This window comes from Pieris rapae, chromosome 6 (genome assembly GCF_905147795.1).
Source record: "Pieris rapae chromosome 6, ilPieRapa1.1, whole genome shotgun sequence".
Taxonomy (NCBI): Eukaryota; Metazoa; Arthropoda; class Insecta; order Lepidoptera; family Pieridae; genus Pieris; species Pieris rapae.
In genome coordinates, this window is record NC_059514.1 from 5550258 (window position 1) to 5577682 (window position 27425).

At 38.0% G+C, this 27425-nt stretch overlaps 1 protein-coding gene across 2 annotated transcripts; it reads right to left on the minus strand.

Moving 5' to 3' along the window:
* On the minus strand, positions 1–26734 carry LOC110992463 (neurogenic locus protein delta). 2 transcript variants are annotated; one of them, XM_022258295.2, is made up of 7 exons: positions 26444–26734; positions 19807–20106; positions 11423–11483; positions 7280–7537; positions 3987–4047; positions 2464–3834; positions 1–2281 (listed from the first exon to the last, which is right to left on the minus strand). In XM_022258295.2, exons 1-7 carry the CDS (start codon positions 26489–26491, stop codon positions 2188–2190), a joined length of 2193 nt encoding a protein of 730 aa, XP_022113987.1. In that variant the 5' UTR covers positions 26492–26734; the 3' UTR covers positions 1–2187. The 2 variants fall into 2 exon arrangements, with proteins under 2 accessions (XP_022113987.1, XP_045484568.1); XM_045628612.1 differs by lacking the exons at positions 19807–20106; positions 26444–26734 and adding an exon at positions 11634–11833.
* Between the last annotated feature and the right edge of the window lie 691 nt (positions 26735–27425).

Consider the following 27425-nt stretch of genomic DNA (forward strand, 5'->3'; position numbering starts at 1 on the left):
TCTTTTGTAAACAATTGTTTATTAACATTTTATTTCTCGTTGCATCACTGCACATAATAATACACATTCGTCACTTACACTCGCTGGCAAAAAATATCACCGCAATTAGCATTACAATAATATGACTTTATTGTGATAGGATCTATTTATGGAATTATTTGTTACTTCTCATCTTCTACATGCTTTCATTTTTCTTTCGAAAACAACAAACATGTGAATATACTAAAAGTTGAAGAAAATAGAATAATTTATTGTACTTCACCTACACTTAGAAAAATAAAGAATTACAATAATCGTAAATAAGTGATCACGAGATTTGCATGCAAAATAATCATAGAAAAATACAGACAAATATAAAAAAAATATTACAAAGATATATATTTAGAAGTCCCTAATGAGAAATGGAATGATATTATTTTTTCAAATTCTTTCAGTATACTCACATTATAAATGCATTCATGATTCAGTAAATGTGGTCCAAAATCAACAAGACATTTCTGTCAGTCAATCGTAAATAATCAAAAAATATTAGTTATGGATATTAATTAAAAAATCAATACAATCGTTAATTGTTCCAATAAATAAATTAAAATACTGTCATTTCATCAATTAACACAAAAAATTGTAGAACACAAAATGTTAAAAAAGAAAAATGAAAGTCTTTCACTGTAATCAATGTTTAAGTACACTAGGTATATTATATAGCAGCGCTTATTTTCTCATAATTTATCATTACATTTTGTCACCTTACAAAATTAAATACGAGAACATTATTATTGATCATCAGTCTATTCATAGTTTGATATAAATTTTACAATTTTGTCGATTCTAACCTTGATTAAATCTACACTCGAGTACAAAAGGCAACATAAGAGGTAACAACTATCGTATAAAACAATATCTACAAGAAAGTTTCATAAAACGGTGATTTAACATAAATTATTTTCACATTTAGCCGATTCTGTGACGCCCATCGCACATTCTAATGGAATATGGGATGCGAGTGTAGAATCAAAAAAAACAACAGCTACGCTCTGTAATAGTCGAGACTATCCCATGAAGCCGCATCGACTGTGCATTTCTGAACGCACTTTCTATAAGCAAATGAAAAGGTTCACACGATACATAATCGATACGGCTCGCATGCGATGTACCATACCTATTTTAATAAATAAGTTAACAACTTTCAATATTAGGTCGTATGTTGCCTAATTACATCATTATATTGTCACAGTATTCTTACAAAATGGAGATATACTTAATAGCTACAACTTATTAACTTTTTTATACACAATGACTTAGGTTTCGACATTCTTATAAGTACTCAAATTATTTTAAACCTATGGACTAAATACGTGCGCTGTTGTAAGGTTCGAACGCGACTATCGCGCCCTCTAAGTGTCAAAAATTTACTTGGAGAGCGCGAAAATGGCGCTCGAATAAAAGGAACGTTTTGACCTATATTCCGATAAGAACAAGGTAAGAACTGAAGTGAGAAAAATCTGTGTCGATTTTCAATAAAACCTGAACAAGATTTTTAAAACATATCATAATCATAGGAACAATGACATCAATTAGTCAAAATCACATAATCAATGTAAAAAGAGCGCGATTCGCGTTTACATAAAATTGTCTAAAATAACGCACGGTTTGGTTTCTATACTGGTGCGAGTCTAGAGAAGGGACAGCGGAGTGTGAATATCGTACGCATTGCACTCGTTACTATTAAAACTTACCGAACGTAAACACGAAAGGTCGCCTCGTCCCTATCACCGAGAGGGGTGGCAGGGATGAAGCGAGAGAATAGAGAAGAGTAAAAAAGAATATATCGCAGATATATCGACAGACACCGGTAAGGGTAGCGAGTGCAGGGCGTACGCGGCGCCTTGCGGCGGACCAACCGCCGGCGTTCACGTTACCTACAGAGATCGCAAACAGTGGTCGCTGCCACCAGCCCGCGGCGCGCGCGGTCCCGCGCCTCAGCGCCGCTCGCCGCTAACGGGCAACAATCCGTTCCGCCATTACTATTTACAGGGCGTAGGATCGTAAAATAAATACATCCGAACTTAACTAGCCGTTTATACAGGGGTCACTTTACATTTAACGCTATATGTACACGCGGCGCACAGCCTTGATCGCACGAGCGTCCGAATTCAATAAATAAGTTAATGTCCACTTTAGTTAGCACTACACTTGCGTCGCGAACGTCGGCGGCAGACAGTGCTCGTCAAGGACGTACACCCCCCCGCCTTCCAGCGCGCGCTTCACCAGAGACGTATCGCTGTAACAATAGAGCATAGGTCAGTTTGGGAACTTTGACAATGAAGTCGAATTATAAACTGTTTTGTATATAAAATTTAAATTTAGAAAATTATTATCAGTTTATTTCAAATGTTCTATTTAAAGCTATCGCTAAATATTAATGAGCTATGCTTTTACGACATATAATTTAAAGATACTGACCTATTAGCGCAATACGCCGAGTCGGCGGAGAGCCGCGAGAGTCTTGGGTCAAGTGCGGCCAAGAGCCGCGCTGCGCTCTCCGTGTTGAGTGTCTTCCTCTTGCACTCCTCCGCCGCAGCGTTGTGCGCATTTTGGCACTCAGGTACTGGCCCCTCACATTTACCCCACGTATTTCTAATAACGCGACCGCCGTTGCCAGCGTTCGCCGTGTTTTGGGCTCGCGCCTCAGCGTCGGCCGCGTTTTGGGCGCGTTTTCTCCGCCTTCTGATACACGCTACTGCGATAGCGGCGGCTAAAGCCGCTGCCGGCACCGCTGCTGACAGCGCCGCTATCAAGGCCACGTGACTCCCAGACAGAGTTTCTGCCTCTAAAGATTCGTCACCCACTCTTCTTAAGTGACCCCCGGCCGGTTTGGCTGCAAAGTCCGCTAGTGACACAGTGCAAGATTTTCCGCCCCATCCCGGCGGGCAGTTGCAGTGGTAGCCATCTACTCTGTCACGACAGGTACCACCATTTCTACATGGAGAAGAAGCGCACTCATCTATGTCTATGCTACAATCTTTTCCGGCAAAGCCTGGTCGACATCGGCATTCATAATCGTTATCGAGCACGTGACATTCACCGCCGTTGGCGCAGGGTTTCGCCAGGCAAAAGTCCACCCGCGTCTCACATCTAGGTCCTAAGAAACCTGGTGCACACTGACATCTTTGCCCGTTGACTAAGTCCACACACGTGCCGCCGTGTTCGCAGATGATTCCGGTACAGTCATCTATATCTATTTCGCATCTGTTTCCTCTGAAGCCGGGTTTACACGAGCACCGGAAGCCATCTCCAGCTCGATTACAAGTCGCACCGTTTCGACAGGGATTAGCGGCACATGGATCAGCTTCTACGCCACAATCCAGGCCCGTGTATCCAGATGGACATTGGCAAACGTACCCAGAAGGCCGCAGTTCACAGGTTCCACCGTTTCGGCAAGGTTGGTCGGCGCAGGTCAGTCTTCTCGTTTCACAGCGCGCTCCTTCGTAACCAGACGGGCAAGCGCAAGACAGTTCTCCTCCCTCATCGGGCACACATGCCCCTCCGTTGAGGCAGGATCTCACCGCGCAAGAATGTAAAGACTTCTCGCAATCAGATCCTGTATATTCAGGTGGACAAACACAAGTGTAGCTGCCTTGTCCTGTGTTGTGGCATGTTCCCCCGTTTCTGCAGGGCCGGTGATTCGTACAATAGTTGAGGTCTTGATTGCAGAAGAGCCCGCCCCAACCCTCCTCACAGATGCAGTCCCAGGGCTTGGAGCAGGTTCCGTGCACGCAGCCGGGATGTCGCTCGCACTGATCGCAGAATTCGCCCACCCAGCCTGAATGACAACTGAAATAAAACAATCACTAGTCAGTAAAGTATACGATGTGATAACGAGTGAGCGAAGCATGTGTCGCGCGGAACAATGAGTGGGATGAATGATTTAAGAGTCGGAGGGATGGTTTAAGCGTTTAGCACAAAGGTGTAAAGTGGATACTCACATGCATTCGTCAGGCTTGAGGCAGTGGCCATGCTCCGCGTCGCAGCCGGGCAAGCATCTCGCTGTAACAAAAGGAACAGGTTCGTTAGCGCTTCATGTAGACAAAGCATTTACAATTCAATGTTTAACTTAGGGTTGGTAGATGATAAATTATATTTGTATGCATAATAAAAGTTCATAGAATGAAAGGAGTATAATGGCATTATTAAAGAAGTGCAAAAGGCGAAACTTTGAGAGGTCACAAAAGGCTATGAGCAGTGATCATTTATCTCACGCAAACAATATGAAATTCCTCTTAACGGCGATTAGTTAACGCAAGAACTTTGAAAGTGGTTTGCGAATATTACATTCTTAATTGCCTAGAATAATAAAGATATTATTTTGTATTATCGCAATCGTATAAATAAGGGGAAAATATTTTGTTAACATGATGCATTGCAAACGTAATATGTGCGCATCGTTAACTGTGTGATTTACGTGCAAGCCTTTCCACTTTGCTCAACCTCATAAGAATTTCTGTAAACTTGCGAGTCCATTGCGGCATCAGTTCAAAAGAAGACATATATTACAATAGGTTGCGAGTTAATGTACGCATTACAATATTTTGTAATAGAAGTGCGGCGTCGTATCGGTCGGGTGCGCATGGGCAAGTTATCGGAGCGAATACAAAGGGGGCAGATAGTGCGGGGAGCTAACCGTCATCCGACCGTTACTAGTCCCCTAACTAGAAAAATAAGACGTTTGCAATTTGAATAAATATAAAGCTGTAATCCGAGTTCCAATTTAAACGAGGAAGCAAGAGGATTTCAGTAGCGGGCATTATAGGAGATTAGTCTGCGCTCCCCAGACTGTAATGTAGGTTTAAACTCGGAGCTAGTAAAGCCCCTAAAACTCACAAATCCGCTTACAGTTCGCTCGCCAAATTGGCAAAGTTTGAATTCATTTAGTACGGCTGTGATACGGTGATTGTAATATAATATTATCGCTTTCACATTATTTGTACTTTCACTGGAAACGGTGATGGTCTGCAACAATTGCTTCTGAATTTTGAGTGGCTATTAAGGCTATTAAAGTTGAGTTAATAGGATACATTAAAGGTAGGCGCCACGCGTCGGCGCAACGTGGATCAAAGACTCAAGTGCTCATTGCTCATTGCACTATCCACTTCATGTACCTTCCACTTGTGTTATCTTAGTGCTTGATAAAACGGGAGTCGTAAAAATACTATCAATTCTATGAATGATTACAAATAGGGGAGGGTTATGCGTCCTTCGCCCGGGCTATTAATTATACATCAATGAACTCATATCGATTTCTAGTGCAAACGGATGTTAACATAGCCCGTTTTGAGAAAGAAAGTTTTCGGAAATGCGATCCCGAAGACAAAAAGCGACCTTCCCCGAGGATGGTCCCTGCACGTGTTTGGGATCGATCAAATATTTAACTGTACAGACATCTGTTTCTATTCGAAACGGAAATTAGTTGCGCGTGAGATTCGCGACTGCACAGAAGGTAATATTCGTGAGAACTGCACTCTTGCTAACAATTAGGCGAAATTAAGCGCCCGTAAGGGTTTCTCTCGCGATGTTTACCCTATCATTAGGCCGGAGTATCGACTCGAGATAATGTTGTCGAGACATGCAAATCAGTTTTCGGGATTGTTAAGCTTTCCCAGAAGGCGAGATACCGTTCGGCAGATGTGAAGCAATATCATGACACGGTCAAGTACAGAGTTTATTTCGACCAGCTCTCGTTTAAAGGTGTTTTGACCCGATTGGCGGTTGTGTGTGTGCGTATAGAGCTATTTTATAATACACACTACGGCCTTTTACTTCGCGTTGAGGGCGGTCTACGCTTTTTTTTGTTCTGGAATTTTATGTGAGGCAGTCTAATGAGAAATAGTCGACATTTCTTGACCTCAACTATTTACTTTTACCAGAAAATTGTGATTTCGCGGTTATCACGTCGCGTGGAGGCTGTATGGAGGGCGGGCGTGCGAGCGAGAGGACGCGCTACACTCGGCCTAGTGTTTCCTCTCGCTCTGGCGTGTTTTTTTGCGGCGCCGGAGTGTGGGAACGCGGCGGCAGGTGGGGCTGCCGAGATTGCGACGCGACATCCGCCCGCCACAATGCATCTTGAGACGCACCGCTTTGTTTTACAATACAAGACGCGATGTGTTTAACATGTACGTCAGAACACCGTAATGACGTTTGAAACGTTTAGACTTTTTGCATTACAAACCTTCGATTCAATGGAATTGCGACGGACCGGTAAAAATCTAATTAACATACGTCTCGATAATTTGTGAACAAAAGTATCGGAGAGGATGTGTTAATAAAAAGGGGCCGATAAATGTCGCTAATGCAAGGTTTAGTTCTCGCTTTTGTTTACAAATCCGGCGTTCAAAAGTAAACAGACCACACCGCTGTTCACACGCACGTAAACTATGTGACAATACCTGACTGCATACCGATTGTATTGTAAACAATAACATTTTATGATTAACAATTATAAAAAGATCACATTTTTCAGTTACAGATCAGTGTTTGTGCCTAAAAAATTTATAACTTTTTCGGTCATTTACATTATGCAATAAAAGTTAATGGTCAAAATCTAGTTTGAGATGTGAGTCAACTGTTATCAAATTTAATAACCGTTTCATTTCATGTGAAAATATGAAACAATTAGTAATAAAATTAAAGTCGCCAAGCAGGAAATAAAAAGTTTTTTTATTTAATTAAGAGTTTCATGACCTCTAATGTAATAAAAATTATTAGATTTTTAGAATTAATTGACGCAAGTTATACCGTTATGCGTCGCACTAAGAAACGTGAATTTAGATATTCTAGTCAATGTCCCAAGCTTTATATTACTCCTAGGTATTAACGGGAGGTAATGAACCTCCCTTGACCTGGATGAGTCATTCTATAGTCTATGCTCTATGGGCGCGGTAGAAAGCTGGCATCCAAAAGGTCGCCTCTCCAATTGAGTTTATTAAAGGATGTTCCTCAAAAATTTGTCACACAACCCGTTTTAATGAGGAAGAGGGAATTTTTGTAAATTGGGTCGCGTACGCATAAGTATTAACTAACATATAAGTCAGTCAAGTTTACAAGGTTTGTATGGTAATGAAGTCGTTCCTTTTGAATTTTATCAGTATAATAAATCAACACAAAAAAATAGCTTTGAGACTTGCCAGTTTGTTTACAAATCACCCACGCAAGTAAGGCATGTTTTGTCCGTCTTCATTTTTCTTCTCAACTCTTAATGTGTCATTAAACTACTTGAACTTACGTTTTGAGCAATAGTCCCCAGTCCATCCAGGCCTGCAAACGATCTCTCCGGTTGGTGAGCAGGTGTAATGTCCGAAGCCATCATCTCTCGGCCGACAAAGGACTTCACAGCCAGGCCCGTAGTAATGTGCGGCACAGGTCACCCGGTAAGACAGCCTCAAATGAGCGCCCCCAGCACTACCCCACCTTTGTTCTTCCTCGTTCCAGGGGCCACCGACATCAGCTATACTCTGTTTCGTCATCCGCGCGATAAGCGTATCTGAAAACAATCGGGAATTTTCTTATAACAGCGCTTAAGGATAATTCGTGAGCAATCTCTTTGATAAGGAAAAATTTTATCACCGTGGGAATGGGTTATGGTAGCAAATTGACCTGTTAACGTGGGCTGTTTGACGCCCGCATCTGAACGTGAGATTTCATTGTTCCCAAGCGTGATTCACTGTTTTGGTTTGTTGGCGCTACGATTGATTTAGAGTATTAGCTATATAACACTAGTTACAACATACTAGACGCCAGTGCAACGTAATGAGAAGCGAGAAAAAGCATGTTCTGATTTAAAAAGCGCCACTATCCATTCATCATGTGCGATGGGAAATCTCAGCGCAGGCCAGTTCCTGCCTTATTTATTTCTTTTCTTGTTTTTGCCTCGACATTCCTAAGCTGGTAATCCCGTCAGGAGATAAAATTAAACCAGACGCGAAACAAAATTAAAAGGTATATAAAACGATCGATCCGGTCTAATTTTGTGGCGTATGGCATTTGGTGGGATTGTTCTTTGGTATTATAGGTGTCAGCGATAAGGGAACTATAATGAGATGAGGGTTATCTTCCATCGGATTCTTTTGTTGACATATAATCGAAATTATAACCGGTCAAAGTACCTATTGTATTCGTGCGTTCGGAACAGATCCTACACAATATGGTTTATGAGTGGAATACGTACATTCCTTACGCAATGTAGAAGAACTCGATTGCAGTTCGGGATTCCGCATAGCGCACAATTCAAGCTTACACCGATGCTATCTCAGCAATAAATCTGTAAGATAAAACGAACCTACCACTCGCGCAAGCGAAAATACAATAAATATCAATAAATTCCAATGCAATCGATTCCAATAGACAGCGTTAATCTTGTTTTAAGTCAGTTTCAGCCTGTTCGAAGATGCACTCGCGAAGCTAAATTTAATTCTTGTATAAAATAAATTATGAGATATGATACTTCTCAGAAACTACAAAATTTAGGGTTGAGAGAATTAGAAAAATGATGTGTGGGAACGGAGCGCGAGCAATTTAGCTCGACTGTGCAAGGAATTATAGCAACCGTGCACTTGCCGGCTCGCCTCTACTAGGGCTGTGTTTTCCGTGATATATGAGATTTTATAGCCCTACATTGCCAAGCTTTTAGCTCGCTTCGCTTATAAGCAAGAAGAATGAGGACTTTATCATCGTTGAAGCCATTTGTGGCAAATGTCTGAATTTTTATTTTGTGACAACCTTATATTAAATTCGACTCGGTGAACAATTTATTATTATTTCTGTACAGACAAAACCCTAAAGAAACCCGCACGGCACAAATTACACTCATCATTTTAAATCACACCCGTAACAATATTAAATGAAGGTCTACCCTATCGCCTATTAATGTAGTTCCAATTTACAAATAAATAAGGCATTCAAAAAAGGAGCCGTCTACGTGCAGCGCACCTCCAATAGCGCATAATTACGGACCCAGAGGTCATTCAAATAAAACGAGATATAAGAAAGCGAAACAACACATAATTTGAGCGGATCAGAAGCGGATTCGAATTTTAATATTGAATACGATTTTTAGGGCAAGCAGGGAACACGCGAGCTTCCGGCGATGATCGAATGGCGACCGGATGCGCTCTCGATCATTATAATCGTCGCGGAGATAATTAATCGCGAACAAATGAAAATGAAATCGTGGACCGTTCGATGTAATATGTAGTCGATGTCTCGATTTCTCGCTTTGGTCACTCGCCTAACCGGCCCGGCCTCGAGCGCTGTGGGAAACATCTCATGAATGGACTGAGCACACACGATGCACTCCTTTTGTTTATAAAACTGTCCACTTCTAACGTGTATTTCAATTTGAGTGCCACGTCTTGGACTCGATAAACAACAGGCACTCGACTCTTGACGCTGTTCGTGTTAAGGAGTTCGCCAACAACTATTTTAATTTGCTATTGTTATTTGAGAAAATGGCTTATGTTCCGCGCGGAGGTTTAAGTGCGACGTTATAAAGAACCTGTGTTTTTATCCGTCTTTTAATATGAACAAAATTAATGATAAACTCCCACAAAAGAAGCAAGGTTTTATTTATACCGAACCGTGGAAGTTGCGAACATAAACTAGCAATTAAAAAATATAATCCCAAACAAACTGTTATTACGATCTGTCCCGACTGCAAAGTGGTTGTGATGTCTGCATCCATAATACAAACGGTAGCTGCCCCGAGGCGCCTCTGCCCGGTACAAAGTAATTGCCTATCTGTTATCAGTGGTGTATTTCACACGGTCCCATTCTTGTATCACATATATGGAGGTGTAAATCGAGACAGTGCAATAAGCAGACTAAAACAAAACGGTTGTTCCTCACCTATCCCACATGCTCTGCATCTGTCGACACCTAACTTCCTTAAAACGCCTGTTATCATAAATTGAGCCTGCGTGCCTTCCGTAATTTTTTCATGCGACGAAAGATGAAGTGTAAACTAAAATTCACTTCCTCGGAGTTAAGTTTTTTAGTGTCGAGTAAACAATATGTGGGGCTTGGCGTCCAGGTGCGGCCGCGGGCAACAAAAGATTTCGGTGAAGGAGCGACTAAGAATTGCAAGCTCACCCATTGTCGCGCACTGTTTGTTCAGAACAAGAATTCTCTTTATTCTCTGCGCAGATTTCTATACGTGTTTATCTATGATAAATTGCATACTTCATACGTTGTTATAGACAGGCTGGGTCCCGAATGAGATAATGCAGTAAATCGTAATCGACTAACGAATAACGCGAAGGAAATCGGAATGCAGCTGTTTGCTAGAGAAAAAATGATTATGATTTAATTAAGCATTAACCGAACACAAACGGCGTCTACGTAACCTGTTATTATGCTTGATTAGATTTTTGTTGGTAACATTTCTCGGTAGTGCGTGGACGCCGCCCATCGCTCCCGCGCCGTATTAAAAATACCCGTCCTCTTAAGCATTGGACGCTAATGATTTTCGGTAAACCGGCTATAGAACACACCTTCCCATATCTCTAAATCTGTTTTAAGTAAATCACTGTTTTTGTTAGTCGGTCAGGAGTAGTAATTATCTCGGTCAGAGTGCAACAGAATGAAAATCTAATTAAGAAAGGGGAGGGCCAGACGTGCACCGGGTTTTGTTTTCGTAAATCGAATGTTTGAAAGCGAACGTTCGTTTTTTTGAAGGGTTATTATTTATTTGCGTTTATGTTCGGTATACGTGCACCGAATTATTGTGATGATGTATTTACTGTAAGGAGTGCGGTTACGATTGACATCCGTTTTTCGGTCACGCCATGTCGCATGTACGCGGTGAACCTGTCGATTCTATATTGGCCGATTATACCGCGGGCGATATCGTCAAACGAAACGCCGAACTTTAATATCGATTATAGCTATTCGGTTGCTCTAAATGATCGTTATCTAATTGTATGCGCGCATATGTTGTATGTTATTCTCCGGTTAGCGATAATCGTAAAATTCGAAATTCATTATTATGTCAGGTTCGTGCATAAGTTGATGAGAATGATACGTTAGTATTTTCGTCTATCGGTCAACGGCCATCGGAATATATTAGAACATTTCTACTAAATTTTCGTCCTACAGAAGGCTGAGTTTATTAGAATACGGCGTGCATTGCGAAGCGACTCACGCGCAGCGCCGCGTGCTCAGAACACCAATCGTCCATACCATGGGAAAATTTTTGTCTTCCACGATATGATAATATAAGCATTCAAATATACATACTGTCCGTTAAACGCACGATAAACACCCAGAATTACAGTGAAACCAGAATGTGAGCGAGTCGTGACGGACGTGTTTTGAATTTTACCAAAAATTTTCATTACTCATAACTGCATTCGTATAAAATAATGCAACTCACCATCAGATCTTGAAGTCTCGTTTGTGTCGTGCCACGCTTCGACTATGAGCGAGAAGGTGCCCTGAAAAACAAAAGACGGTTACAACATCGGTATAAATACACTTATAGATAAAACTTAAAACAAAGAAGCGATGCGGGCTAACGTAATGCTATTTCAATGTTTCAAACGTCGCCTAAACCGAGATGCACAGATACCCTGCCATCCACGGACCTTTAAAAACGGGCGCGCCGCTTGAACATTTCAAATATTTCCTCTACTTTATGACGTCGCTATGTCGCGCTGCATGGTGGATGAGTGTAAATTAACATCACGATAGACAGGTGAAGCTGGAGCAGATGGCTGAATTGTTTTATTCGAGCTAAAAATACACGACGCGTAATACGACTGCTGCTACTTAAAGAACCCAATATGGAATCGGGTAATGTTTCCGTGCGATGGTAAAAAAACGGGTGCGTATCAGATAGTCAGCTATTGACATTTGTCGATGTTTACACAAGGAGGCGAAACGGCAGTCCAAAAACGATTATCACTGATAACAGGAGTCAACAGCTCGTAGGCGCCTGGACCTTATCGTCTCTTTATGGCTACAGTTTGAGTTGGTTGGCGAAAATGTCTCTCAGGTATGGCTTAAGACATTTCATTAACCGACCGGTTCTATACCATAAACATCGCATCGTGCCGATACAATGTTTGACCTTTAACAGTTCTTTATACACTTAATTGATAGTCACCCCTCGGTTGGTATCGGTGCGATACTTTTTGCCAAGTATTATTTTTAAATTACATCAGCATGAAATATCTTTGTAATCTATCCATCTTTAGCCTTGGAATGTATAATTGCTCGCAGACGCGGGCTACATTCTTAAGACTATAGAGTTCAACTTACACATCGATAATGGCAAAGTAAATATTCAAAATTGGAAACGGGTCGTATCAATAATGTAATCAGCCCTCGTATCAACGGCCCTAACAAAGATGGAGCCGAGATGGGCACCGGACCAGAATGCAATTAGATGCCATACACACGTCATAAGCCTTGCAGCTGCCACGGATGTACAGGGTCACCGTTTTATAAGATCACCACACGAACTTAAGGAATGATTCAGATGTGACAGATGTCCCCCGTTGTCAATTAGCTTGATGAATGAAAACATAATTTGCATTAAGAGCTAACAATGAGCCATTTGCATAGGAACTGATACGTATATGTCTTGTGAACGCATTGTCAGATGAAAATCAATAGTAGAAATCATTTTCCCAACATCGCAAGATCGACTGTGTGTTTTTATTCGCGCAATTAAAGCTTTCGATCAGGGTTTGACGAATATTAAGAGCTGTTTAATACGAACGGACGTGTTATGATGCGGCTGAATACTAATGGTCTCACGAATTTTGTTGCTTCCCTTCTCACGTTGCGAAACAGTGCGCGAATATTTGTTTGTGTCGAATATGGTATGTATCGATTTGTTAATCGAATAAGGAGGCATTTCGGTCAGCTGTGGTCGCGGGCGAGTTCCCACGACGCGGTGACTCGACGCTAGTCATAAAAAGTCAACGAGTGTACCTTTTACCAGGTAGCATTGCATTGCTAGGACGATTTATAAATTACTGATTTGAAATTCGAACACTTGAACTATGAATTAAAAACATAAAGTGAAACTTTCACAGATTATCATAGAACTTTCTATGCTCATGCCCCGAGTTCCTAATTAAACATTTCGAAAGAAAAGGCAGAACAAAATATCGTGAGATCGTACCGTAACGACGCTGTTACTATCCCTTCGCGTTAAATTATATTACTAGATGATAACTGAAGGCGGTTGTATTATTTGATAATCGTTTTATGAGGGTGCTCCCATTACGGCTTTTTGTAATTAAAGAAACGAAGGTTACGTGGGAACGGGGAACGGGCATCGTTCTTATCCTAACAAAGTGTCAGTTGTCTTTCAATTACAAAAGATAATCAGGTGAGGATTTGCCGTACGGGCACATCTTTGGTGCACGTGTCCGAACCATTGTTAGAAGTATTGTTTGTAAAATTAGAAATTGCCACAGATGTTTCGTATTTAACTAATTGTTCCATAAAGTTTGACAATAAGTGTTTAGTATCTATGGTGCGAATGTTGAATATAAAGGGCATTCGTTTTCTAGTTTCAACACGAGAATATAGTTATTTGGAACAAACAACCAGCCAAGTGGAGTCGTGATTTCATATTTCACACTTCACTAGTGTGGTAACATCGTCTTGTTCGAGACAGGTTTTTTTACTTAGCTCCATCCCGACACGCATCACGGATTGAACGCTCTGTGGACAGGAATAAAGGCGATTATGCAACGAAACTAGTTGTTAGCTCGTTTCGCTTGGTTGATATGTGGCCGAGTGTTTTCGAATACGTCAAATTAAAAGATATGCAAATCTCAATGTCTGCCACAGAACATACCGTGAAGTATTAAAGCGTATAATCCAAATTATTAATGCTTTTAATTAAGTTTATCTCATTCTATTTTGGCATCAACGATTGTATAGATCATTGACCCGGTGATTCATAGCTTAATCTTATTAGATCCTTAAACATTGGGGATAATTTGTGTTATATATAGTTAATGTACCGTGTGAACGTGAGATTTAATGTACAAATATTATCATATAAAAACCAGGTCGGCATTTTATTGGCGACCGTACATTCAGTTGGAATGCTAAGCAGTTTCGTGGTAATGCGCGGCAGTACCGTCAACCGAGTCTATTTCATATACGTGTACACGAATCATTTGAAAACACCACTCACATAGAGCACTGCTGTTTAGATCCGATGAGATTAAAATGGTCGGATTATACTTTTATAGCTATGTAGGTATAGACAAAAGAGTGTTTTCAATGAGGTCTTGCCGTGAGATAAGCCGTTGCTGTTCCAAATTCAAATCGTTAGCATAAAATCCTCTTTGTCCATCGGTACGAAAATGGAATTGACTAATGGAATCGTAAATTTTAAAAAGAAACATTTAAATCAACGGATGATAAGCCGCTCTGCAAGCTTTGGTATTTGGTACTTAATGATTTATTTTAAATAAAGTTTTCAAAGGCGTTCCATATCTTTTATTTTTACGCGAATAAATTTAAGATATCCTAATGGAAAATTGCTATATTAATATAGAATCAATTAGCTAAATTGGAGAATCACGTTTCATGCTTCGTATGAGAAAATAAAAAGAGGATCATTATTGTTGCATTAAACTTAGAATTAAATCCGTAATTAAATTAGCCCGTTAAAAATTTCACACGCCAATAACGAAACAACCATTATCGCAGCTATAAAGCTCACAACCACAAACGACAAAGTAAACATTATAATAACCAAAAAAAAAATTAAACGGCTCATTACGAAAGCATTAATTACCTCAGCTCACTATAATGTGAAACATTAAAAACTTGGAGAGCTAGCCGTAATTCAAACGAAATATGTGACAATTTTGTGAGACTAGGTATTAAATACGTAATATACTTACGGTCCCAACGGTATACCGGTTTGACAATATATCGTCCTCAATTACAATTATCACGAAAAAGACAAAATCCAAGGAATTTGGAGCTTTAGGGGCAAATTGAAAAAGAAATAAATTTATTTTCACATGGCCTCACCGGCATTTCGCAGACGGACGGTAACTTAAGGAATTCGAAAAATGAAAATGTTGGCCATAAACAACGAAGTGATTTGAATTAAAAAGAATAAAACAAAGCATAGTTAACAAATTTCGGGAGATGTCAGCCTGATGTAAAGATAAGACAGGTTGTGTTGAAACCGAACCTCATCTTCAGCCGGATTTCAATGACGTTCAATACAAGTTTGGACATGATTCTTTTGATTCGTATCTTAATTTTTTCTTTAGACATTTTGCAATTCACTGCCATTTAAATAAATCCGATGAGTAACTAAGCCAATTTGTAAATGGAACTAGAATATGTATTCATAGACAAGATAAATAAACCGATTGTTTGAATGGAGTTAATTTACCGCAGACGTGTTTACGTTTTCTCAGAATGAGTTAGAAGGATGTTTAATGATGTTTTAAAAGTATATCAAAAGATTATTTTGTGATGACCATTCCAAATGGCCTTTGACACGACTATAAATCCGTGAACAGTATGACGTAAAGTGCCACACCACCTCCCATACTAAATAATGGCTATGCTTTGCGCGGTCGCGGATACGCTGAGCATGTGAGCCACTCACATTGCTACACTGAATTCCTAGAAACTGCGCGCGTGTGATGAATAAAGACTGGAACGTACGGAATTCTATCATTGCAGATTTGAGGGCTATCCGTGCCCTTATAGTACGTGAGAAAGCATCCAGACGCCCGCTCGAAACCAATAAAATCGGAATGTAGACAAGAAAAACTATTTTAAATTTGGAACACTGTTAATCAATAACGCTATACGAGTCCAAGTATCATTCTTACAAATCAGGTCACTTGTAGCAAACCCAAGCCGAGTTTTGTTTATTGTCTTTCATCACGGTGTTTCTATAAAAAATGTCTAGTCTAGGTTAGATTATAAATCGGGCTTTTTGAACAATTTTATTGGCAGCCATAAATGTTAGAGACGTAGTTAATGTCAGAAAGTGGCAGTAAACGAGCGATCATTTGAAAAAGGAGTCTTTTAACGTCAGACGCCGCGTAATAACAAGACCGGTAAAACTTTTTGTCTATTCACTGTCTTGATGAGGTTATTTTCTTTGGCTTCGATGATTAATCATTATTTATGTGTCCTAATCTGCAACGAGATTTGTTATTTTAGCAGACACCCTTGAGTGGACCGCTTTTGTTCGCAAGTTTATTTAGGCGTACGTCAAATTCACTAATTGATGGGTCGGAAACCTGTTCGGCTTCGAACAATGCAACGAGCAATTATACATGCTCCGATTAATTAAATTTGTTACTTATGAAATTGAGTTGCGACTGTGCTTGGGCTACTCTTATGTGGAATTTCGCAATCTTTTTGTCCAAGTTTAATTGCTTCGCTGGAAAGAGATAAAAGACGTCGAAGAGGGAGCGATCGCATTCCATAGCTTCGGAAGATTATTAAAAGAAGCGGATGTAGGGGTAAGTATTTTAAGAGAGCGACGCGAGCGGATTGAGATAAAGGAAATTATTAAGAGCTCTTGGATAAAAACTTCATAGACGGAAGTTACACCGGCTATACGTCGTACCGTATCGCGTTACTGTGAACCTAATACAAACGCTTTGCGTATATTGTCTATACAGTACTAGTATGTATTTTTACTAGGTACGGAGGCGCGTTGCTAGTATGTAAAGTATGAAAATCGGTAATAGCATCCTTGTATATACAGATTAAGCATGCAGTGTTAATTGCTTTCCAATAGAAATGCCGCTAGGATAGAAATGTTGCACTCACACGCATCACAATGGTTAAACGTCATTGTACCGTATTGTCACAGATTATGTTATTTCTAGGTATTGTTTTAAGCGTTATCTGACGTCATGAAACGTTAATTTCTATGTAACTCGCCGTGTCGTCTGAACTAAACTTTAAATAACATTTTAAAACTCTTTAAGATGAAGGGAAATGTGTTTGTCGAATACAAGGAAGATAGAACAAGCCATATTTTACAGATAAAAATAATTTTCATGATACATTAAGAATGTCGACATATCAAACCCGAGACACCACACTTTCATTGAAATTTTTTCAAACATTCAGAGCGTGAAACTATTGACGAAACATGCAAAATAACTAACAATCTCTAGAATTAGTTACGCTGTTGCTTAGTCTGTATGCATTAAACGTGTTTCTTCATACATAAGCTTCATACTTATCTATTATCTATGGTAATGTAAATATAAAGGTCACAATTTTTCTTTGTTAATTGTAACATGTTTAATTTTAAAATACATATATAGAATATAGAATAACTAGACGAAATTTTAGATTAGTTATATTAAAATGGTTGATTTGTTCGCAATTAAATTAATAGTGTTTTTTTTTAATTCCAGATAGCATTCATTTAGTTTACACAGTGAATGAGATAAGCTTACAGCTTCGTAATAAAATTATTTAAATTTCATTAATAAATACACAAATGAATAAAAAGCTCACTTCTATGATATAATTAACCTTAATTAAGAAAATGTCTCACGCTTCAAACTGATAAAACCGCCATGTTGTCACCGTTCCTTCCGGTGATAATGTTGCTAGTGAATAATTAGAAATTAAATTGAGGAAAACAATGCTAATTTACTTTTTCCCTACAAATCGGTAACTAGTTTACAATAAATAAAATATATAACCAAAGACGAGCGAAAGGCTGTGTTTTAAATACAAAATGAGTGAACGGAAAAATAAATACATGGTAATGTTATTGTAGGCAATGTGGGTCGAACTTTAGCTTTGTGGGAAAGTGACTCGCCAAAATAATCCCAGATACAGTTATAATAATGTTTTCTTTAGCTACTCTATTGAAAAAATAATTCCTTAGTTTTAATTTTTGAAAAAAGTTTGTTGTGTTTTAATGTTTTTGTGTTGATTAACTGAAACAATTTATAATAATAAGACTGATCTAACGCAATACGGATCTTCCATAAAAAGTATAGTTCACGGTCAGGTAGGTTTGTGTAAATGAGCCTCTTGTACGCGCATGCGCGGAAGTAAACTCTGACATTTTCGCGATATACCTATCTCTCTCGCACATAGCACGAACGCAGGTGTTGCCATAAAAATATGCATGCAATTGAACATTTTTTTCGCAGTAAATGTAACGGTCCCCGCATATGAATAGATTCATATGCAAGCATTATATGAAATACGAAGTCGTTTTATAAATACATATAATTATTTAAATTTAGTAAGCTTAAAAATAGAACATGTATAATATATACATTTTTCTCAGTAGATAATTAACAATTTTATCTCATACGTAAATATAAATTCAAAATTCGAACGTGTTTAACGTGTAAGTGCGACATAATCCGGTCTCGTCATATCCGGAGCTAACGGGCCGGTTAAACAATATAAAGTCGTGTAAAACGAACTTTTTAAAGAACCCCGCCTAACGATGCTGCATACAAATGAGTGGGCCTAAATGCATGATGAATAGTCTATATTCCTTCTCATAATCCTACTGTCAGTAAAATTAATAATTTGACCTATTATCTGTAGGGTCAAATCTTTGTAAAGTAATATACGGAGATATAAAGGCTAACGGTGGCTAACTTCTTCCCGGGTAACCTGAGCGGCACCGTTACCATGACGACGTCATGGCATCGTGTTTCAAAATATTGTGATGTCTGGCCGGAGATGACACGCCTCTCGATAATTCAAAATTTAAAAGTCATTAATGTAGCTTTCATCAACGAAAATTGAATTTGATTCTAATTTTAAATAAAATAGGTATTTTTATTAAAAATAACTGTGAATTTTACACAGTTATAGATGTTTCGGCTGTTTAATCTAGGGATAACGCTAGGCTGACAGATGCCATTGTCGACGTCAAATTCTGATACTCGCATATGTGATAACATATGGGATGTTTAAATTTCATATTCCTATCAAATACCGCATGGGTCTTTAGGTTTCAGCTTAACTTGTCACCGAAATTCGATAGACAGGGATTACTCTGCGTCGCTTTCGCTCAATTGATCGCATGTCAACAATAGAATGTGAAATTAAAGAGGAAGTTTCAATTTAGCGCCAATTCATATGGATACCGGACGCTCTACCGCCAAAAAAATGATCCTACTCTATGGCATCCCAAACTTATAGCTTTAGTCTTTACCTGACCAAATGTCACGTTCTCCAGATGGTCAGAGCTTGCTGTTTGCTTAAACATTACGAGACGGAACATTTGAAGCCGCTAAATAAAAAGCAAACAACACACGAAGTGACACGACCATGTTAAGTATAGACAATTTGAAATAACTGTAATACAATTAATCCTTGAATTTAAGCGTGATCTCGGAACAGGTAATTACAATATTGAATCACGATTGAAGCCTTAATCGATGAGAACATGCAGTGAAGGCTAAATAATACTTAATAACATACATCTCCAATACGATTAATTAAGTGTGCCCACACGGACACCCGATAAACCACAGAGTATTATTCTTATCATTGCATCTGTCAAATTTGAATATGGAATCTTATTTTAATTTTAGTCATGTTACTAGAATTACAGAATTGGAATTTGAACATCGAACAGATTTGATTTATGAATACAAAGCTACTTAATGCTTCTCTAATGATGTATTGATTTTACAAAACGGCCATGATATTTGGTGTAGTAAAGCTTTAACCTAGATTTACTTGTTTAACCTGTATTCATAATGCATAAGTGTTATATAGACTATTAATATAATAAAATCTTACCGGCCACGTGAAGTCAAAAGGGAACACGATGGGATTGCTGAACCCTTGCACGTTAAGGTTGGGAACATCCAAGGAGTTCCCACCTAAAACAGGTGTTGTGATGTCACCGAAAGTACACGGTGATGTTGTATCGATATTAGCTTGATATATCTTGAGGCACACACGAAATTTAGTCCTGCACGGCGCCAAACAAGGCGAATCACTATTTGAGGAACCATCACAGCACTGGCCACTACTTAATCTACCCAATGAGTTCGTGAAACTTTTTATCCTAAGCTCGAAAGAACCAGATGACAGCACCTGAAATGAAGAAAAAACACGTTAGTAGAGATAAGCAAATGTTTATGTAGTGTAGGCAATATTTGTTATATTTAGTTAAAACTACCTTGAAAACTAAAGGCGATGAGTGTTTGACTAGTAAAATTATACGTTTATTTTCTGGTATTATTATATATATCATAGACAACACAAATGGCAAACATAGATCTGTCAACGTCAATGTTAAATTCTAAAAACAAATTATTTGCACAACTGTCCATATGATCGATCCCGTTGAGACATTAACGGTTTTACTGGACTAAATGGGGTCGAGCGCCTAATGCCAAGGGTAACAACCCTAACATGATTCAAATTTCAAAAACTTTGTGCACCAAAGACAATAGACAATAACAGAAACTAAATTACAGATAAAATTTAAAAACTAAAATTTCAACAATTTTGATGTTTTACGTTTCTATCATAATTTTGATGAGTCGAAAGGTTTTCATATTTTTTGGGTTATAGGCGTTCGTTCGACCCATCGCTAGTTTATTATAATTAACTTCGATGATAGACGAAACAAGTTAATACCTCCAGCGTAGTTTTAAGCGAGATTTTTTGTGTATAATCGATTGACGACAGATAGTTTTTTGTGTTATAATAATAGCACTGGCCAAGGGTAGCAACCCCTTTGAAAGAATGCGCAGTTGTCTATGCATGTGGGATTAACTAGTATGAGCAACATATTACGAATAGGGAATAACATCACCACCTTGCATTCGCACTGTAACTTATCTAGTGTTTTTTTTGTATTTCATTAAGAATTAACTACAGAAAATATTTAAATATAGAATGTTTTGAAATGCTATAATATAAATTTAACACATCATATTGGGTTTTACCAAATATTGAAGAAAATATAGACGTTTAAGGTAATATAAATCCCGGTAATTATAAGGCATCGGAAGGAAGTGGCCAGTATTACGGCTGTCTTCGCGAATCATTACAGGGGAAGTCCCTTGTAAAAAAGCTTCCTGTACTTTCGTTCTATAGTTTATGACGACAATCAAAGCATAAATAAAGTTTTTATACAATTTTAATTATGGAACAGTTAAAATTTAATGATTATAAGCCACTAAAGAAAACAATCGACTTTCCCACGATATGAAAACTTAATTACTGAATTGAGCTCATAAATTTTGATACGATTCTCTAGGTCTTGTTTGTGATAAGTTGTATACTATGTTCCATTCACTGAACCTTATCTATGAAAGAAATACAGATTAAACAAAGGGTGAAAAAATACACCAGATTCTTCAACATCCTGCCATAGGGGTATGTTATTAACGTTCCATCTCTCTCTTTCATATAGATAAGGTAGAGGAGAGAAACTTTCACATCCACGTGGTAAACGCCAGGTAGGAGCAGAAAAAAATTACATAAAAACTGCTACTCTAAACATCCCATTCTTTAGCTTGTTTATTAGATAGTAGCTGTGGTCTACCGATTTTAAGTAATTGGTTTAAAACTTCAATTTACGGTTTTTGTAGTCTAAAATATAACTTAAATATTATTTAAAAGTATGCGCATGCGCAGGCGTGTGCCCGCGGCGCACCACAAATTGACAATTAAAAACTACTTACTACCGAATAAGCTTTATTTCATATCCCCAAGCGATTTAACGCGATGAACCTTTGATTGATGTATTCTAACGTGTATTTAGTAAATCTACTCTAATATTAAAAAGAGAAAACGTTTTTGTTTAATTTAGAATTAGTCAGGACTAATCCACATTTTGTATATTTGAAGTAAGTATATTACACACATACACATTTAACTAAACAATAATAAATAACTAAAAAATATACGCTATTTACGGATTCGTTCAGATTTAGTCTTTGTAATAGAGTACAAATTCTACTAGCTATTAACAGGATTAGTTTACATATTATCAACTGATATTACCATATTTAAGACCCGCATTAATCTAAGTTCATAGGTTAAAAACGATTTACAAAAATTCTTACGATTGTATCACTGCCTTGAATAAATTTTAAGTTAATGCATGTAAGTCGTGATCAATATTGTTTTTTTGGACACGTAACATTAATTGCGCCGGCGCAGGCCATCAACACAAATTGATTTGGGTAATAGAACCTTTGATAAAACACTTTACATTAATTTAAATTGTTTTAATTAAGTAAATATTTCACACAAAATTACGTGTCTAAATTATTTATTGTTTTTATTATAAGAACAAATTTATTTGCTTCTTTATTTATATTTATTCACCAGGATATGTATTGAAATAGTTAAGTGTGTAGCTAACATAATCAAATTAATAAGAAACAACAAAACTTTAATCAAATAATATTATTATACTTAACTTTATTACATTAATATTATTTGTGTTAATAAAACGTGTTCGTAATAACTCGAATAAGTACAGTGTAAACACCACTCGGCAGGTTGGAGTCTAAAAATAACTCAAATAATGAAACACAGGGGAATGTTTTTCATCTCAGTCGTTACGCGAAATGTGTTAAAATAAACACCAAAAGTCTTTTATTAGCGCAACGTTGTGGCCGATGCAAAATATGCATTTGTCTGGCTGATTTTGTCTTTTGACTTAAAAAGGCGGTAACAATTTGAATAAAGAATTAAAAATCAAACTCTATGTATAGATAATCCTGTATGTTTTATTAGGTATGGTATTTAATGCCTTACAATATTATTAAAACCAGCTGTTCGTTATTCAAAATAGATACCTTTAGTTGTTAATTTACCGCAATACTCAATGCAATAATTCTTAACGTCTTTGAGTAAACCCTAACAAAGGTTTCACCCATGACAATGATTGCACAAAGGGACAATTTTAACAAAACGTTCTTAAAATCGACATACGACAAAAGTCATTTCTTTGTTCGTCTTGGCAGCTGCAGAGTGTAGAAAATTACAATCTAACATTGGAAATTAACGGAGAAATGATTGTAATAGACTTCTAGATTGCTCGTATATGGAAAGCATAAGGTATTTTGCGGTTAAGTTGCACAAGCAATTCTTGTGCGTTGGTGTTCTGAGTGCGGTACCGATTATTGAAATGGTGTGAGAATACTATTAAAATTGCTTTATAATGTGTTTTAAAAAAAGGATATATTGCTATACTGAAGTCGTTATGGCAATGCCAATTAGAGTGAACATCGCTTGCATTATACACCATGCGACCTGACATTTCTAACTATTGTGCATCTACGTGTAGGTTTTTGAATGAAACTCGTTAAACAAACGTAGCCATATTAATTAGCGTTTTAAATAGTGTCAAGAATACTAGTGTACTTAGTAATGAAATAACAAGTATTGTCACTGTTAAGTGATAGTTGGCATATTTTGACCTCAACTTGCAACCCACACAAACTCATCTGTACACTGCCTGAAGCGTTGCGTAATGTGTTGCCATTTGACACATTTACCCATTTTGGGTCTAAATCATTTACGCAGTACTAAACAATGAGACCTTAGGCGTTATTTAGCAATTCCATATTTTAAAACCAGTAATTACAGAACTTATATTTAATTATGTATGTTTAAAAATCATCATGTATTAGCAACCATAATGTCAAATTGCACAGATAACCTAATTAGCTAATTACTTCAATCACCGTTTCGCAGTAAAGTCTCAGCTATGTTTCTTTATAAATAATACATAATACCATCCAGTTTGGCGACATGTAATCTGATCAATGGTCCTGATTCCTGGCGGCCATCTTAGTTTTTTACACGTCGGAATCAATTATACGTCCAGAGGTACAAAAAACTGAATTAAATTATTTAAAGATGAAAGAAAGCTTACAATAGAGCGTGACTTGTGTCATTTGTCAGTAATTGTTAAAGAACAGTGATAGAATATGGTTCAATTTAATTTGACATTTGCTTGAAAGCAAGTCATTTATAACAAGCTTTTAAGCTACCCAAACATACCAACAGAACCTGATTAAGCGACTAAGCTGTTTCTTTAGTATCAAGTAGTATGAAAAATCCAGATAATTTTTAATTGCGATTGCGTCCATAATGTACTTGATTTTTCGTATATCCTGATAAGCGTTTAACTTAAATTTTAATGAGTGTATTACGTGCTCATCGGACAATGAGACGAAATACAACTTTCACATAGTTAAGACGTTAAAAACCGACGATTATACGTATTTCGTATTGTAATTGAGTCGGTTCTCATAGAACAAAAAGGTTTGGACAATAGGCCAAATTATAACAGGGTTACGATTCACATACTTAAATGCTTATTGCTTACATGACATATATGATTAATTGTTATTGTCCGCTTGTGAAAAATTTTAGGGAAATTTCGAAACTTTAATTGGACAGTTTGATTTGGCAAAACATGTGAACGAGCTATTCAAAAATGTGGTAAATTCAACCATAAGCAGCAATAAAAAAAAAGAAAATTTTCTATGGAGTTCCGAGCTGTAGTGATTTATATAATATAAGCCACAAAAATTATTTAGAGAAATTTACAGCTTAACTTCCTTGTACTGTTACTGAAGGCGTGACATTTTATGTTTTGGATATTACTTAGTGGTATGTTACGATTATATAAAGGTGCCAATTAACTTAACGATTAAGACCCCGAAAATGAACTTTAATCGACCGGGTCGTAATTTGAATTCGTCGTATAAAAAAAGCAGATGGTCTTAAGAGTAGCAGTGAGTAGCCACTGCACCTGCCTGCAATGTGGTACAAACAAGTATCAAAATAAATCGATTATATCACTCGTTCACGACAAGTATGTCCTAGATATAGATTAATACAGTAATGTGGCAAACCCATAAATACTAAACATATTTAGAGCTGGCAATTACGGCTTTTTTTATTTGACCCGAGGTGAATATTATAAAATGGAAATTGCTATTCGGTTGCGGTTTTGGGCAGACGTTTCCGATGCGGCTTCCGATTATATCGATCACGCGATTATTGCACGATTCAAAAGAATCGATTTTATTTTAATCGGTGCCCGCGAGCATCCTGATCGAGTTTCAACAATTATTGTGACATCCGCAGAGCCAGTAAAGAAACCAGTTGCAAACACCGTTTTTATCCCGACTCCATATTTCATTCATAATTTTAACGCTGCAGTTTGGTCTTGAAGACTTTTGTTACATATATATATATATATATATATATATATAGGCACGTTTTGTACCTATAATAATAATTTTAATATTTGTTTTATGCTTCTAAAGGTATTCGACCATAATAAAAAAAACTGAAATGACCGGAGATACACACACATTGTGATTAAAATATGCTTGTGTTAGTAATAACGGTACAAATTCGCATTTTACGATTAATAAGCAACTTATGCGCAGACGCAAGTAGGGGTTGTTACCAGCTAGGCCATTATTATAAACAAGTATAAAATAGGGGAGTTTATCGATTTTTTTGCCGCTGGCATTTAGTACGTTAAAATAATTGGGTAATGTTTATGTCAATGTTCTTCAAAGTTTAACTTGAGTTACACAGGTTTGACAAATAAACATTCTGTTATTAGTTCAATCTATTGGGAATTATGTTTTATTAAGAAAACGAGGCATATATTCACTTTTTACGTTAGTAATTTCATAACAAATTTAATTGGATGATTAGCTAACGAAACGCTATACGCTTATGAATAAACGTGTTATTCGAATTATTATTAGAAATGACTGAATATTATGAAATGTGAAAATATTTTCAGACAAGAACAACCCTCTGTGCCAACCTTGACCGTTTTAGGACAATGACCTCAAAACAAAATACACTGAATAATTCTCTCACCTATTTTTTCAGTTAACCTAGTTTCAATCGAAATTACCTACAAGAACATTTTTCGAGGACGGCTATAATCGTATAACACTTAATAAACATTAACCTCTAGATACCTACTAACCCTAAATTACACTTTTTATGTACCTACTGGAAGTTCGATAGCGAGTTATTCGCGTCGAACGATTAGTCCTTTTTCAAGACATAAGTCTTGGTATGCATCTAATTTTAAACGAAGAAGCTCGTGACCCCGCGCTAGCCGTATTAAAACCTGAACTTTCTTAACTATGCACCCATGTTTGCTCAGTAAACGTATTGAACACACACAACCACTTGGTCCGGACTCGCTTAGGCCCGGTCACGATTCAGCTAACCTACACCCTCTATCCAGGACGATCTAGGTGCCTCGGACGCTACAATCGTGGGAAAGTGAGTGTCGCGCGGCCTCCACTTCTAATTCCTAACAAACAGCCTAGAACCTACATTCGCTTCGCACTAGTCTCGATTACGCGAATTGTAAACAAACGGGGATTTCGCGGTTTGCGATATCAATGTCCAGTACCTGGGGCAGAAACCCTAGCAGGGCTAGGAGCACCGTGGGGGCGCGCATATTGGCGCGTCCTCTACCGGCGCCTGGGCATATACGGGATCCTGGGCCCGTCAGTAAACGACGGCAGAGTAATCCATTACTGGCACATGTCTGCACTGAGTTTCACTAAGTCACACAGCACTAAAGGTGTCACTGGTCGCGCTCATCCACGGTACAACCGGTCACGGTGTATCGTGCACTACGTTCAAAATACGCGCGTGTGGCCGACGTTGAGCAGCCGTAATAACGTGTGATCGCGACGGTGCGTGACAGCGGACTGAAGGGCGGGTGGCGGCTCGGTGCGGGCAGCGCACACCTGGCGGCAGCGCGGCGACGCTAGATGGCGCTGCGCGGCGCATCTGCCGTTTGTTTCCCCGCCCTGCCCGCACGCTGCGCCCCCCTCGAAGAGCTCTCAACCAGAAAATACACGGAAAACAGCCGTCTTTTGCTGATCTCTGCCATCGGCCACGTGCTCATAGTAAAAACTTAAACCCGGAACGCTACGCGGCTTCTTACTTAGCATACGTCTTTTGTTTTTTATATGTAATATTAAAATAATATAAAAATAGAATAATTATAAAAATATTTCATGTAAACTTTACAACAATAGGTTGTAAAGTTAATAATACTATAACTTTAAATATTTTTTTTATAATACCATACACATCCCATCGGTAGGAATTACAGTAAGATATAATTTCCTCACAACTAAATTAAAATCACTCAATAGCATTGCAGTTCTGCAATGCTATTGAGGTGATTTTAATTTAGATGTGAAACAATATTCTATTACACACACAAAAAGATATACAAAAGATATATAAAAAACTACCAATTCCTTGCTACTTTGCTCTTGCCAACAATTTTCTCTGTGATTTTAGAAAGGTCTTCATTTCTGTCATGTATCAACTGTCAGATGTTTTGTCGTTATCGCGCCATGCGTATGGTAATTTTT

Bases quoted from the DNA above. Each gene is read 5' to 3' on its own strand.
- LOC110992463 (XM_022258295.2), bottom strand. From the start codon at position 26,491: ATGCGCGCCCCCACGGTGCTCCTAGCCCTGCTAGGGTTTCTGCCCCAG. The intron at 20,107-26,443 runs GTACTGGACATT...TCTTCATTTCAG, and splicing joins TGCTAGGGTTTCTGCCCCAG to GTGCTGTCATCTGGTTCTTT. The intron at 3,835-3,986 runs GTGAGTATCCAC...GTTTTATTTCAG, and splicing joins CTCAAGCCTGACGAATGCAT to TTGTCATTCAGGCTGGGTGG.